At 39.7% G+C, this 15,374-nt stretch overlaps 1 protein-coding gene and 1 long non-coding RNA gene across 2 annotated transcripts in view; one reads left to right on the top strand and one right to left on the bottom strand.

Annotated features, from left to right (window-relative positions):
- BUB1 (BUB1 mitotic checkpoint serine/threonine kinase) overlaps positions 1-12,446 on the top strand; it is a 40,990-nt gene extending 28,544 nt beyond the window's left edge. Inside the window, exons 14-23 of the mRNA XM_063302137.1 lie at positions 733-814; positions 1,613-1,697; positions 6,098-6,278; positions 7,714-7,851; positions 8,892-9,007; positions 9,532-9,693; positions 10,166-10,323; positions 10,426-10,603; positions 11,018-11,124; positions 12,020-12,446. Coding sequence (XP_063158207.1) covers positions 733-814; positions 1,613-1,697; positions 6,098-6,278; positions 7,714-7,851; positions 8,892-9,007; positions 9,532-9,693; positions 10,166-10,323; positions 10,426-10,603; positions 11,018-11,124; positions 12,020-12,215 — 1,403 coding nt within the window. The 3' untranslated portion in view covers positions 12,216-12,446. The remainder of the gene's footprint in view (positions 1-732; positions 815-1,612; positions 1,698-6,097; positions 6,279-7,713; positions 7,852-8,891; positions 9,008-9,531; positions 9,694-10,165; positions 10,324-10,425; positions 10,604-11,017; positions 11,125-12,019) is intronic.
- Positions 11,465-15,030, bottom strand: LOC134496414 (uncharacterized). The gene is made up of 2 exons (XR_010067890.1): positions 14,778-15,030; positions 11,465-12,902 (listed from the first exon to the last, which is right to left on the bottom strand). It is a non-coding gene; the product is annotated as an uncharacterized LOC134496414 (long non-coding RNA).
- Between the last annotated feature and the right edge of the window lie 344 nt (positions 15,031-15,374).

Genomic DNA, 15,374 nt, shown 5'->3' with positions numbered 1-15,374 from the left:
ACCAGAGAACAGATCCAATAAAGGTGCATCTCATATTCTTTATATTAGCAAAAGTGAGGATTAATTTTAGATAATTGCTGTAGATTTTTTAATGAGTCAAATAGCAGCCAAATTCCATATTATTACCTACTAGTTCAAGGGCATGTTTTTGTCTGTCTACTTTCTTGTAGTGACAATATACACATGCCTAATGCTGACTTTTAGAGAGAAAGAAAAAAATTATTTGCCTATGAGAGAATTATATATCTAAATTTAATCAGAATATCTGGTTAGGTTTGTATTTTGAAGTGAAGGATAATTATTTATTTGCTTACTTCTTGGGCTTATATGCCACTCCAGTCATGCAATGGATTAATTTATATTCCTTCATGTACTGCCAAAATTAAAAGCAATGAAAATTTAAGTTTCGCCATCCTCTTGGATCCACTGCTACTGTTTGAATAGCAGGGAGCAGCTGTGGTCAGGGAGGCTTTTGCACAATTAAAACTTGTGCACCAATTGTGATAGTTCTTGGATCAGGAGGTTCTCACAATCACCTATGCCTTAGTGACCTCAAGACTGGAAAAATGCAGCTTGGTTTACAGCTTGAAGACCACTTGGAAGCTAAAGCTGGTCTGGGGGCAGCAGCTCAAGCAGTCACAGGAGATACACATTCGGCCTGTGTGACCCTTCAGCCAGATGCAGGGAAAATATAAACCTATCATCTCTTTCCTTTTCCGTTCTCCTTTTTAGATCCAGGTGAGGCTGTGAGCACTGAGCCTGGTGCTCCTGCTGCATTACCTGCTTTTACAATTTTTGAGGATGAGAATACAGAGTAAGTTGAAATTTGTAAGATAGGCTTGTAGAAATTAGTGTGCCATTATCACAAAGAATGTTCTTTATAACTGAGCATTAGTTTGTATTAGATTGCACTGTAAGCCTCTTTATTTGTAAATTCTGCAATGAAAACTGCTACTAGTATATCTAGTATCTATGTTGTTGAATGAAGATTTCAATTTCTCATTAGCCATCTTTATCAGTCCCATTTTCTTTGCTTTCTTGCATCACCAACTACAAAAAAGTCACCCTTTGCTTCTTGAAAGAACTAATGTTTACTTCTCCTATACTATATATTGTTACAGCAACTGGCAGTAGCTAGCTGACTTTGGCTGATCTTGGAAAACCTATGCAAGGACAAACATAGTGCTTGGATGGGAAATTCCACCTAATTACCAGGAAACTGCAGGACTGTAGACTAGATTAAGAAGTTTGGGGGAAAAAAACCTTGAAAGAAGGCAATGGTGAACCACCTTGATATTATCAACAAAACAACATGGATGTTTCCATGTAATCTCCAGTTATCTGTACTGGGCTGTAGTCAGTTTCAGGCAACCTGGGAGCCCTCCAAATGTTTTGGACAGCTCTTGTAATCTCTTATCAATGGCCGTACTGGGAACTGGGAGTCCAAAACATCTGGAGGACCTGCAGATTACCTATTCTTGATCTATTAGATTCTGTTATTATAGCAGATCTGAGTTTATGAAAATAATTGTTTTCATGGACAGTTAAATTTAATGTATGCAAAATGGTTCATTTGAAGAATGACTCTGAATGTTTTTCCTTTCCTTTTTAGGTTTCCGCAGCCAGTCCCAAAGACAACATCTATCAAAGTATTTGGTGAACGTCCCATAGGCACTCTGACTCTTGCTAAACCAAGAGTAAGCAAACTGCCTTTTAACTTTTAATTCTTTTTGCTTTATATATTTAACAAAACAAATCAGAAAGAGAAAAAAGAAAATATTAAAAAGAAAAACAAAAAGAAAAATGCAACCACATAAATTGTGTGTGTGTGTGTTTGTATGTATATATAGGGAGGAGGGGCTTCTAGTGTGTGTGTGTGTGTTTTTGTGTGTGTGTGTGAGAGAGAGAGAGAGACCATGAGTCTTGGGCAACTGCTCTATCTATGAGCAACTGGTGTTTGGAGCCTCTGGTGTTCCCAATGCCCTTCTGGGCTGTGCTCGTGTACTGGCCCATATGGTCCTGCAGCTTGGTGGCTATGTTGCCTGACAGGACTTTCCATGTTGTGGGGAGGCAGGTTATTGGCCAGTAGTTGGATGGTGCTGTTCCCTTGTGGGGGTCTTTCATGATCAGCACTGTCCTACCCTGTGTTAGCCAGTCTGGGTGGGACCTTCTGCTAGCAGCTGGTTCATCTGTGCTGCCAGGTGTTCATGCACTGCTAAGTTTCTTTAGCCAGTAGGTGTGGATCATGTCTGGGCCAGGTGCTGTCCAGCTCTTCATGTTTTTGACCAGCTATTGGATGTCTGCTACTGTGATGGTGACTGGTTCCTGTTCTGGAAGATTGCTGTGGTCTGTTCTCAGGTCCTGCAGCCACTTTGCACTGATGTTATGTGTCTTCTCTTTCTCCCATACGTTCTTCCAGTACTGTTCAGTTTCTGCTGTTGGTGGCTCTGCTGTTACAGTTGGGAGTACACCTTGGATGGTTCTTTGGTGAACAGGGCATTTATCTTCTTGGCCTCTGCTTCTTTAGTGTATCTCCTTAGCCTGGTAGCCAGTGCTGTGAGCCTTTATTTAGCCGTCTTTAGGGCTTCAGATGGAGTCAGGCCATTGTATTTTTTCAGTAGCCAAGTCTCCACACCCTTCTATAGCTCCACCAGTTCTCTCCGAGTTGCCTTGATCTTAGCCTCCAACCTCATTTTCCAGGGGGGATATGTACTGCTATTCTTTTTGATCGTGTAGCCAGGCATCTCCAAGATTACAGCGGCTGTAGTGTATACCAGTTCATCGGTTTGAGTTATGATGGTAGTAGGGATTGTTCTGAGGGCTCTGTTGGCCTCTTCTAGCATACTATCTGATGGTACTTCTCCACTAACTTTTGGTAATCACTCTTGGGTTGACTGTAGCTAGTTTATGTTATGTATAGTTCATTTTATGCCTCATATCAACTGCTATACTCTGTAATGGAGGGGGTGCAGTGAAGTTCCAGCTTCAAGTGTTGGCAGCACATCCAGTTGTTCTTCTGGGTTTTCTTGAGTCCGGGATATAACATGTAGTTGGCCTCTCTCAAGTTGTGAGAGCAGCTTCCTCTTCACTATGTTGAGGCATTGGGTAACTAGCTGTTTCTCAGTTAGCGTGGATATAGGTCTTCTGTCCATTCATAGTTTCCTCATATGTTTCATATATCCCCTCTCATTAGGAGATAACCATATTTCATTGTAATTGTAACTGTAATTGTAATCTAAGTCTGTAAGTCATAGGTGACATCAGGACTTAAATCCACTAGATAATTGGAGTCATAAATTTGCCTTTCCAATTGGAAGAACTAATCTTGTGGCAATAACTAAGGCATGGAGAATCAATTTCGTGTCCAGCTGCCAATTGCCATGTAATAAGTATATAGTTCAAAAGAATGTGTCATGAGTAAGGATGGCGAGCAGGGGGCTCCCATCCGGGCTGTAAAGCGCATGCGTAGTACTGAGGAATTAGGTAGCCATTCTAAGAGACACAGATCGGGCCCGCCTTAGCCTTTGGGGTTTATATGTCTGGGTTTTTCCCACGCTTCTTCAGTTTGTTAGGATTTTCTGTTTATGTAGCAGTAATAAAATACTAATGGGACGTGGTGGTGCTGCGGGTTAAACTGCTGAGCTGCCGATCGGAAGGTCGGCGGTTCGAAACCGCGCGGCGGGGTGAGCTCCCGTTGCTCGTCCCAGCTCCTGCTCACCTAGCAGTTCGAAAACATGCAAATGTGAGTAGATCAATAGGTACCGCTTCGGCGGGAAGGTAACGGCGTTCCGAGTCGTCATGACCACATGACCCGGAAGTGTCTATGACAACGCCGGCTCCATGGCTTAGAAACGGAGATGAGCACCGCCCCCTAGAGTCGGACACGACTGGACTTTACGTCAAGGGAAACCTTTACCTTTAATAAAACACTAGAGACCTATTCCTTGTCTCAGCGTGGTTCCTGGCTGTTAGGACAGAATGTGTGCATTTGAAAATATTAAACTTTGTCTCAAAATCAAATTAATGTAAGTAATACTTCTTTCTAGGACACAATAATTTTAAGATATTGGAAAAATATGTTTTAATGAAGCATTATTCTGGTTACATCTAATTCCTTTTCCGTACAAACAATGGAGTCCAATAAGTCCAAAATACGATGTTGTATTGGTGTAATCTGAGATTTTGCAAGGTTTTTGGTATTAAGGTTACAACATTACTCCATTGTTCAGACAAAACTGAGGTCTCCAATTTTGTATTCCATTCTGTCTTTCAAATTTACATATCAGTTTGACTTATTGATAACAGATATTCATAAAGATTGTGAGCTTTTTGGTCTCATAACGTTTAGTGATTCCTTCTAATAACTTAGGTGCTCTGAGGCTGAAAATGTTGCTGTTCCAACTGAGGTACCAATAAATATTGCAACTGTAAATACTGCCAGCAAGTGGCAACTGACAAACACTATTTAACTTTTAAGACAGAAAATAATAAAAACTCATTATTATCTACTAGTTGAAATCCCAGCATCCATCCAGATCTTTCATAAAACTGGTTTTTTTAAAAATCAAATTTGAGGACTGGGTTATCCCATAGCACCAATTTAGCATGAGAAAAAGGATCAAAACACATTTTTCCAGAAATAACATGCCACAGTTTTTAAATCAACATAAATAATAACATAAGATATAGCAAATCTGTAACATTTTGAACCAAAACAATCCAATTAACTAAGGGGTTTATATTTAAAAACTCCAAAAGGACCCAGGAAGGAGAATTGCACTAAGTGAAGACCAAAAGGTATGCATCATGCTATAATTCAAGATTCAGAAAATCCAAATCTTCCCTTTTAACTGACAATTGCATCTTTTTTAGAGATAACTTTGAAATTGAAGAACCCTGTAAAAATTTACAAAACGCTGTATTGAATTTTTGAAAAAAATTTAAAATATGTGTATAGAAATTCCACACAGAATACAAATTATTATGGGAATTACATTCAGATGAAGAGTGCTTACCCCAAAGGGTAAGTTTTAATGATTCCTATCTATCAATGTCCAGAGAATTTATTTTTATATATATGTGTGTGTGTGTGTGTCCATGTGTGTATACACACACACACATACACACTATATATCTTTATATATATCACTCAAATTCAGTGTAATTATTCAGTGTAATTATTTGAGAAATACTGTTTGGGATAAGAATATCTGCGTAATTGATAAATTCACTACATATACACTACCTAGACCAGAGCATTGGATAGAGACAACATTGGTTGTCCTGGTAGATGATGTACATTGGGACCTTGTTATGGGAAGTGTTTCCCTTCTGATACTTTTAAATCTCTCAGTAGCTTTCAATATTGCCAACTGTGATATTCTTCTGGACAGTCTAGGAGTTGGCACACTCTTCTTCAGTGGTTCTGCTTCTTCCTGAGTAGAGGGTTGATGGTGTAGAAGGAAAGGTCAGAGCAGTGGCTGTGGGATGCCACATGGCTCTTCTCTGTCTGCTTTTGGACAATTACATAAGGCTGCTGGAAAAAATCATTTGTTGGTTTGGAATAAGATAGCATGAATATGCTGATGATATCCAGATATACATCTGCACCCTGGGCCAAGCTGAAGTTGAATCCCAGTAAGACAGAGTTGCTGTTTGTTAAGAAACCCTTTGCCTCTGACTGCTCCAGTGGTGTCCCTGGGTGGGACAGCCAGAAGAAGCAGGGCTGGGTTTCATCAGAGAAAATTACCTTCTGTAGCACTACCCTTCTGTCCTTGAATAAAATGGAATTCTAGAAAACTCACATTTCCCTTTTAATGTAGAAAAAAGGAAAAGGCTGATGCAGTTTATGGAATAATTAAGATTGGAGCTAATGTAGCCCTGTGTTGAATTTGATCAGGGAGACTCAGATTCACACCTCCATTTGACTATGGAGCTCACTGGAGGATTGAGAGCCAAACACTCTTTCTCAGCCCAAACCACTTCCTGGAGTTATTGCAGAGATAAAATTAAAGGAGACTCCAATATAAGCCATCTTGAGTGTTTAGAGTGAAAGGAAAACATAAATGGTGGTGGTGGTTTTGGTTTTTCCCTTTAGGATGAAAGCCAGCCAGCTGAGGGCCTGACAAGCGACTGTACTGTATGGGCTAACCCATGCAATCAAACTTTTGCTCCATGTCTGAAAAGCCCAGAAGACTTTGTTCAAGCTGCTCACCTTGCCTCCTCTACACCATTCAATACCATTTCAGTGCCTGCAGTCCAAGAGATGCAAGCTAAAGGTAAAATGTTGCATCAGGAATTACATTCGCTGCAATATGGGACAATAAATAATTGTAATGCTTTTCTTGTACTAAAATGGATGAAGAGGTAATCCTCATAGTGTCTGAGAATAGTATATTGTATAGCCTGGCACATTTTAGATCCCAGGACAATGAAGGGCACAGAAACCTCCACTTCTGGATATATAGAAGAACTGCTTTATCTCTACTGGTATTTATGGTACTGTTTGGCTTGGTTTTTAAATTTGTCTATAGCCTGGTTTTATTTTTTAATTGTTAGATGGTTGTATTGTACAGGTAGTCTTCAGTTAACAATGGTAGTTGGGACTGGAATTTCCATTGCTAAGCGATACAGACATAAAGCATGATGTCATGTGACTGGGTTGTTAAGTGAGGACCTCCTCATGACTTCCTGATGGCTTCCAACAAGGAAAGTCAATGGGGAAGCTGGCAGGAAGTTGCAAGTCTGGAGCGGCTTGCAAGCAGGCCAGTGGGCAGGTAAATGGCTGCTGTGGTACGGCGTGAGTGCGGCCGGGTGGGGGGTGGGTGCTGCTGGATATGGGAGGGCGTGCAGGTGGCTGCCATGATGCCACACAAGTGTGGTTGGGTGGGCACACGCTACAGTGTACAAGATTTATTTATTTTTCAAATTTATAAAGCCACCCATCTCACAAACAAGCAACTCCTCAGGATCTCCTACTCCATAATCAGGCTCCTCAGGAGAAAAAGCATTGGGAGTGGGAGTGACTTACAGGGGTGACTTGCAATCTTCCCTGCTGGCTTGCCCATTGACTTTTCTTGTGGGAAGCCAGCAGGGAAGGTTGCAAATGGCAATCAAGTGACTGGGATGCTGCAGCCATCAGGTGCGAGCTGGTGCCAAGTGCCTGGATTGTGATCATGTGACCATGGGGGTGCTGAGACGGCTGGAACTTTCAGGACCGGCCATAAATACCACTCGTGCAGTGTCGCCATAACTTCCAACAGTTGCTGAATGAGTAGCTGTTAACTGAGGACTACCTGTATTGCATTTGCAAGCCATCTCGAATATTTTAGAGAGGAAAGATGGAGATAGAAAATACTTCAATAAATCATTATTTCTTGTAACTTAGCAGGGAGTGAGCCTTGGTATGTGTCCAGATGCTTCTTGCATCCCAGCAGCTAGAAATGTGGATTTCTTTGGCTCTGGATCTTTATGCTAGTCTTGTCAAATCTAGTCATCCTCTAGATGTGTGGATGACTCCAAAGAATTCCCCAATCAGCATGGCCATTGCTGAAATTTTTGGGAATTGAAGCCAAGACATCTGAATGGTGTTCTTCTCTGGTTTTTCTTGTTTTGGTTTAGTTTTCCAGATTTTAATAATGCCTGTCCTTAAAGGTTTCTTGTACTTCCCTGATTTTTGTCAATAACTTGACTAGTTGTCATTCTCTTACAAAGTCATTGAGAACCCTTGGGATGAGAGTTTAATCTTCCAGCTTCTGTCCAGGCTGCCCAAACCAGTAAGTGCTTATCCCAATACTTTCCACTGGACACTGCATCTTCCAGTTGTCAAACCAAAGACTGTTCTCAAATTAGGTAAGTCCCATCACATGTTCAGTATTATTCTTTTCAGAACTCTGAGATTTTTAAAAAGGGGCTGTTCTTACCGTTTAACTGGGCATGTTTCAGCATAAAATTATAAAGTAGGACTCTGCATTGTATTAAATTAAAGCAGTGAAGTTTTGTAGAGGATTTTATTGCTATGAAGCCAACATGTCAATTGTTTTGGCTGTGTTCCCCTACGGTTCTAAGGCAAGATTTGTTTTAATAATGGTAAAAATTCTTGCCAAAATAAAGCACTAAAATCGCAGAATATAAAGAAAGGAAATTGAAGGTGATACTTCTTCTTTTTTTTTTAATGGAGCATAGTACATTGGCTGTAGTGGCTTGGAATTACAGGAGGTGAAAGACAGCAGGTTACTCTAGTGAGCTGATAATCAAACTACAAAAGTAGCCCAGAGTCTGTTGACTCATTTAAAAATTGTCTAGAAATTACTTAAACTATCATTCTAAGGCAAGAATCTGCTAAAATGGAACTAAGTTCCAACTCATTTTCCCACTTGAAGGAGGAGAAATAGGGCAAGAAGAGACCTAACATTATTGCATGACCCTGTTGTGGTTTCCCATCATATGCAAGCTCAGCGTGTGCAGATGTTCGTAGGACAAATGACATGCTTAAAGCAATAATAGAAATCATATTCTACTGTTCTGATTTGTGGGAAGTGTAACTTGATATTCATTCTGTTCTCATAGTATAAACTCTATGTGCATTTGGCTGAATTTCCAGGATTAAAGCCAATAGTCAACACTGGTTGCTGGAGATCTTGAAAAAGAAGCGCCGTCCTTCTCAAGCACATGTATCTTGCTTCTGCACTTCCTGTGCTTCTGTTTGGCCATTGTAGGGACAGGATTTTGGATAAGGGTCTGGCCTGATGTGCCTTGGCACCTGTTTTTTGCTGAAATTTTAGAGAGGCTATCGCAGGTGGATTTGGGAGGAAATTTGGTTGGAAATGGGTAATTTTGGCTATATTCCAAGACATGTTCTACATGCTTCTCTCTTCCTTGTCCTCATTCAGCATCATCATCCTTCCACATTGATTGCGTACTTGGAGAAGGAGCTTTCGCACATGTGTATCAAGCTTCCGTCCTTGATATGGACAACTCTAAGAATAACCAGAAAGTAATACTGAAGGTATATTTGACTCTAGCTTCCAGAATCTTCTTTAATGGTTCATTAATCCACTTGCCTTTCCAGTAAAAACCATGTTTCTTGAATCTCTGATCCCCATAATCTCTCCTGTGCATTGCTTAGTTGATGTGAGGTTAGAATTTAGCAGTGGAGAAATGGGTGCCTGGGCAAGCTGGGTAAGACAGACTCTGCAGGCTGTATCCAGTTCCTTATCTACCTTAGAAACATAAGCTATAGCATAGGACATACTCTGCTTTTACGCAGTCAGGAGGTTGGTGTTTTTCTGGCCAGGGTCAACAATTAAGTAGATTAGAAAAATGTTCTAAACACTTGGTCTGGGAGAGATGGTCAGTATATCCTGTTACATTTTGGAGCCCCTCAAACTCCAGCTAGCGTTATGGCCATTGTTGTTTGAAACATTAGAAAATGTCAGATTTTGGTTTAAACCAATAGCATAAATAATTTTCCTATGTGGTTACTGGCTCTTGTGCATTTAAGCAAAGCAGAACTGTGTATTACTTTTATAGGTACAGAAGCCTGCAAGCCCTTGGGAATTCTATATAGCAGCTCAGCTGACTGAAAGGCTGAAGCCAAGTATGCGTCACCTTTGCATCCAATTCTATTGTGCTCACTTCTTTCAAAACGGAAGTATTCTAATTGGGGAGCTTTACAGTTATGGAACTTTACTGGTAAGTATGGCCTTGGTCTCTCTCTATATTCATGCACAAACATGGTCACAGACTTAAAGACCAGAAAGGGAGGTGGGGTTGCGGTCCTGAACACCATTTTTTGGTGCGGGGTAAAAATAATCAAGAACACAGCTGTTACTGCACAATTGAAGACCCACCATTTTTTTACATGCATTGCAACCATATTGACGTTTTGGATCCCTCCAGCAGATGAATGTGTGTTACAACTTGCAAGTAGAATAAGTTGTTCCTTAACAGAAAATATTATTTGGCCAAATTAGTTTAGCTTTTTAGAGAGCATTGTTAGTAGAATTTATGTATGAAATTTTTCTAGCTGGGTATATTCTTATAAACCAGTTGGGTACACTTTCTTCCAGGTCTCAGTGGAATTTGCTAGCTGATAAGCATACATAGGATTTCAGGCATATTTGTTTGTCCACATGTTTAATCTTCTCATCTCTCTCCTCTGTAGAACACCATAAATATATACAAAAGACTAACAGAGAAGGTGATACCCCACGCTCTGGTCATCTACTTCACCATAAAAATCCTACACATGGTAGAAGAGCTTCACAAGTGTGGGATAATTCATGGTGACATTAAACCTGACAACTTTATATTTGGTGAAAAGCAAGTATCTCACTTGTGAATTTGTTGAGAGCATTTCTTGTTAATCTGACTTGTTGCATTGCATTGCTTAATGGTAATCACTGTTAACTGCTTTGAAACAAGGTTTTTGGACAATGACACGTGTGATATTGATGGTACGTCTCATGGCCTGACCATAATTGATTTTGGCCAAAGCATAGACATGACCCAGTTTCCTGAAGGAACTACTTTCACAGGAAAGTGTGAAACATCTGGATTTCAATGTATTGAAATGATGACGGGCAAGCCATGGAATTACCAGGTATGGACTTGTATGCATGGTCTTCATACTATGCTATGTAGCCTATGTCACTAGTAATTACAGACTTTGCTAATCATGGTGAAAAAATTACTTCTAGTTCAGAGATGTAATTTTTGATTCAGATATTACTAATTTTTCTTTAGTACACCTGCTACAAAGTAATACTAAATATAATTATCAACGTGCCAAAGATTCTGAATTCAGATCCTCTTCAGCCTTGAAGCTCCTTGCTTGCTTTGGCCCAGAAACCTTGTTCAATCTAATCCACTTCAGAGGAGTATCAAGAACAAACCCGGGAAAAGGGATTGTTTGCAATTGGATCATACTCATGGGAGGATGGGATTAAAAGTAGATGTTTTGAAACAACTGAAGCTAAATACAAATAAATGTTCTTATAATGTTTTTATTCTGTAGACTGATTATTTTGGAATTGCTGCAACAGTGTACTGCATGTTATTTGGCACATATATGAAAGTAAAAAATGAGCAAGGGATCTGGAAACCTGATGGTGTCTTTAGGAGGTTGGTCTATAATTACTTTATTTCAGTAATAACTTTCCAGATCCATATATTGTCTCTACTGTAGAATCGTTCCTTGCATGTTACAGAAGGTGCTGTGAACCTTTCCCATAATCACACTTGGGAAACACAGGGTTCTTGGACAATTTCTATTTGTCCTCTTCAAATCCTCTGCAAGAGAATGCAACTTTTTTTCTTTTGAAATGAAGAATTACATTTGCTTTAAGGATAATAAATGGAGAGAGCCAGAGCAAAACAAAAAAGCCCCTTAAATGCCGCTAGTACTATATTCCCCAGATATATAATTATTTCTGTGCTACATTAAAAACTGTGCTCTACAGAGTGACTTTAAGGCACTTTTAATAAAACCTGATTATGCTAATAGAAATACTTTAAAGAAAGTAACGTTAGGATTTTTAGCAATTCCCTCCAACAGCTCAAGTTATGACAGCCAATAGTATAAATGCAAAAAAGGTGATTAATCCAGCACATTTATTTTTCATATAAATGGCCCTCAAGGTTAGAAGAAGTATAGTGAATCCGTTAACTTTTCACCATGTTCAGTAGCCATTCAATGCAGAGTGTCACTGAAAAGAGAAATGCAGGTAATGGGATGGAGAGTTTGAGAGAACAGTATGTCTCTGTTTCTGAATCCCAAAAGAAATCTGAGGATACACTGAAATGTTTTATTGTTGATCCAACAGCCCAGAGCTGGTATTGGCCAGCAGGAAATCTGATTTGGGATTCACTGTACAGACTGTTTTGGATAGAACTACACTTCCTCTGCTGAAATGGTTGACACAGCTTTCCAAGCCACTTGTGAGGCTGGTCCTAAGAGACACATCTGGCCACATCTGGGAAGGTTGCTTTAGTTTTTACTTTTTTCCTTATTCCTTAGGATTCCCAACGGAGAAGTCTGGACTGAATTCTTCTTTACTTTGCTGAACATACAAGACTGCAACCACTTGCCTTCTTTGGGAGCTTTACGGGCAATGTTGAGAGACCTATTTTTAAGAACTTATTCCAATAAAATAATAGTTCTCCGTAACAGGCTTGCAGTGTTGCTTGTTGAAAACAAACGATCACGAAAGTAAATGCTGGACTCTTGTGAAACCGTGAAAAAGTTCTGAGATGTAATTGCTTCATCAAGCGGCAGTTTAATTTTGGTTCGATGGCTGGCGAAGGTTGGAGCTGCACTGCTGCTGCTTAAATAGTGCACTGTGAATGGGTTGATTTGACAAACAGCTTCCATTCGCCAGCACCTCTCACAAAATATTAATGTTGGAGATGAACACCCTTTCTGAAACTGGGCAGCAGAAAAACAGGGAGGAGGGAGTGGAGCAACGAGAAGAAATTCATCCGACATGGAGAGAGATCCAAAGCTTGAGAATGGAAATCGAGATGGGCAAAGAAGTCAGCATTTGTGGAGTTCATATCTAAATACTCCAGTATTTTTTTCCTATGGGTAGTTTGTAAACAATAAAATGTACTTTCAAAGGAAAACTGTCCAGTCCATTCGTTTTAATTTTCCGGTAAAACACAGTAGAATAATAGCAAATAACGGAAGGCATCAAAGTGTAATAGATAAATGTAATAGCATAACAATAGTGCTGCCACATCTTGAGTTAAAATGGTATAACTACATTATATTAAAGCTGTTACTTGGCCATTAAGTACTGACCATGGACCAGCTTTCCTATATCTGAAGCTCTCCAACTTTCTAACTTGAGTATGATGGGAGTTGTAGTCACTTAGACTAACAGGAAGTTTCTTGCATAAATCTATTAAAGCAGAAACCAAATTGTCTATCGTTACAACACGCCCTTTATCATAATTCCCTTTTCCCAAGAGCGGAAACATTACTGCTGGGTCCTTTGACAATGCTATCTCTGATAGCATAATCAGCCCAGCCCAGCCCAAAAACAAAGATAGTTTTTCTTCTATCTTTAATTCCAGAGATCCACTGATATACATGTAGCCCTCACTTACCGACTGCTCATTCAGCGACCAAAATAATGTGCTGAAAAGGGATTTGCAACTGGTCCTCGAACTTGCTGTTGTTCCAGTGTCCCCGTGGTCACACGATTGCCACTTGCAACCTTCACAGCCGGCTTCTGACAAGCAAAGTCAACGAGAAAGCTGGCAGCAAGTCATGATCACATGATGTCTCGCTTAACAACTGGACAACCACAGCTGGAACTGATGTAAATTGGGCACAGTCATGCTGTTTCACTTAACTGCGTCACTTAGTGATAGTTGCTGGTCCCAATTGCAGTTGGTAAGTGAGAATTACCTGTATATAGGTCTATAAGCTAAAGGAGAAAAATCAGAGTTTGAGAGCAAGTATAGCAGGGGAACAAACTACCATCCACTGCATATTTTGGAAAAAAGCTTCCATCAGCAACCAGAAGCAATGACTGCAGGTGAAGGAAATTCATCTAAAACATCTGGAATATATTGCATTGCTACATCCTTTTGGAGGGGTATAGAATGCTGTCAGTTGAGGGCAAACCCCAAAACTAGTGACGGGGAAGAAGGACCTGATTTGCTCAAACCAGTAACAATTTAGATTGAAATGCAAGCAGTGATTTTCCAGAATGGAAATGAGCTTTCTTTCTACTCTTCAGCAAAAAGAATGTGCATTCCTATGTTCTAATAGTAAACTGCACTAAATGAACATAGGGCTTATGGTCAAGTAAAACAGGATGAACTTAGGGAGTGGAACTTGCCTTGAGCACAAGTAAAATGACGCTCCTTCCTTATCTTGCATTGTTACTAGGAGTTACTCAGAATATCTTTGTTCAAGGCTACTTTGGTGTCTTAGAACTGAGAAACACATCTCTAGTAAGCATTCCCATAATTAAATATATTTGAATAATGCATTGGATAAACTCACTGCTTGCATTTATTGGTACAAAACTATGTTTTGAGTTAACAGAACAATTTGCCTGATACAATTACCACCCAGGCTAGCCTTCTGATCAAAGAGTAAGCTGCATACTAGTATTTGTATTCCCTAAATGTTACAATACAGTAACATTTTAAAATCCTGCAGTTTGAGAAAATTCAGAAACACCTACTTAAATGCAATACTCTGATTCATACTTTAATAGGGAAATGGAAGAGAATAGACTTCATCTGTATCTTATGGATTAGTGATCCCTACCAAAAGCATTTTCTTTCTGCAGGCTCCCACCCTGGCAACCTTGAATTGCACTGCCAATATTGGGGGTGGTGGTGGTGGGGAACCCAGCCATATGACAGCATGATTTTTGGAGTGGGTGTGTACACAAAAAGCAAACAAAAGAGGTGCAAATAAGCCTCTTAGATATAAAACACATTAGGGAATGCATGCAGAGCATGGCTTCCAGAATTCTTTCCAACTTCTTAATCGCCGTTCCACCTAGGTGAAATGAGGGAAGTGGTCTTAAGACCACAACACCCACTGCTTATCTCTCCCGTACGGATGCACTGGTTCTTTTTCTTTGAAGCCATTTCTGAAGATCTCTTTGTTGCTTCTGCACACCAAATTTGGTCTCATTCTGATCTGCTTTCAGAGTCACCCACAGACAGAGCCCTGAGATTCTTTACATAATTTCTTTCCAAAATATTATTAGATTGGAAATGCATCCCCCAGCTATTAAATGGCTACTTACCCCTCTTCTGGCACATAATGTGTTGAACTACTTCTAATGAGTATTACATCCAGAAACTTAAGTAAAGGCGCTCAAAACCATTCCTGCTGATGATAGATTTTACTATATCCTGGCTTTCAACTGAATCATCCTCAAGGTGGCTTACAATACAACTGTACATCTGCAAAAAATCAATGACTCACTTCTGGTTCATTTGAGCATGCATGTATTAAGTCAAGTTTTCCATTTAATTTCTGCCTCATTTCTTTTAAAGTCAAACATACAAATACATATTTCTTTCCTTTTGTAATGCACCCTCACAATTATGCTTTCATATATTTGAATGTTGACACTGTACACAATATGAGTCAGGAATTACACTGTAACGATTAGAATGTTGTGGAAAATTCAAGACTGATCTGTTTGGGGAAAAAAACCAGATCAAGTGTCTTCCCTATTCTTAATTTCCATTTCTGGAGGAATGGAACGTAGGAAACAATACTTTACATCAGACAATGGAAGGAGCGGGACAGGTGGGGCAGGGTCAGCCCCTTAACTATGCAAATGAGCGCTTGATATTTAGGATATTTAGTTTAAATAAAAATAGTATCTAACTGA

This window comes from Candoia aspera, chromosome 1 (genome assembly GCF_035149785.1).
Source record: "Candoia aspera isolate rCanAsp1 chromosome 1, rCanAsp1.hap2, whole genome shotgun sequence".
Taxonomy (NCBI): Eukaryota; Metazoa; Chordata; class Lepidosauria; order Squamata; family Boidae; genus Candoia; species Candoia aspera.
This window is presented reverse-complemented; position numbering and strand designations above follow the sequence as displayed.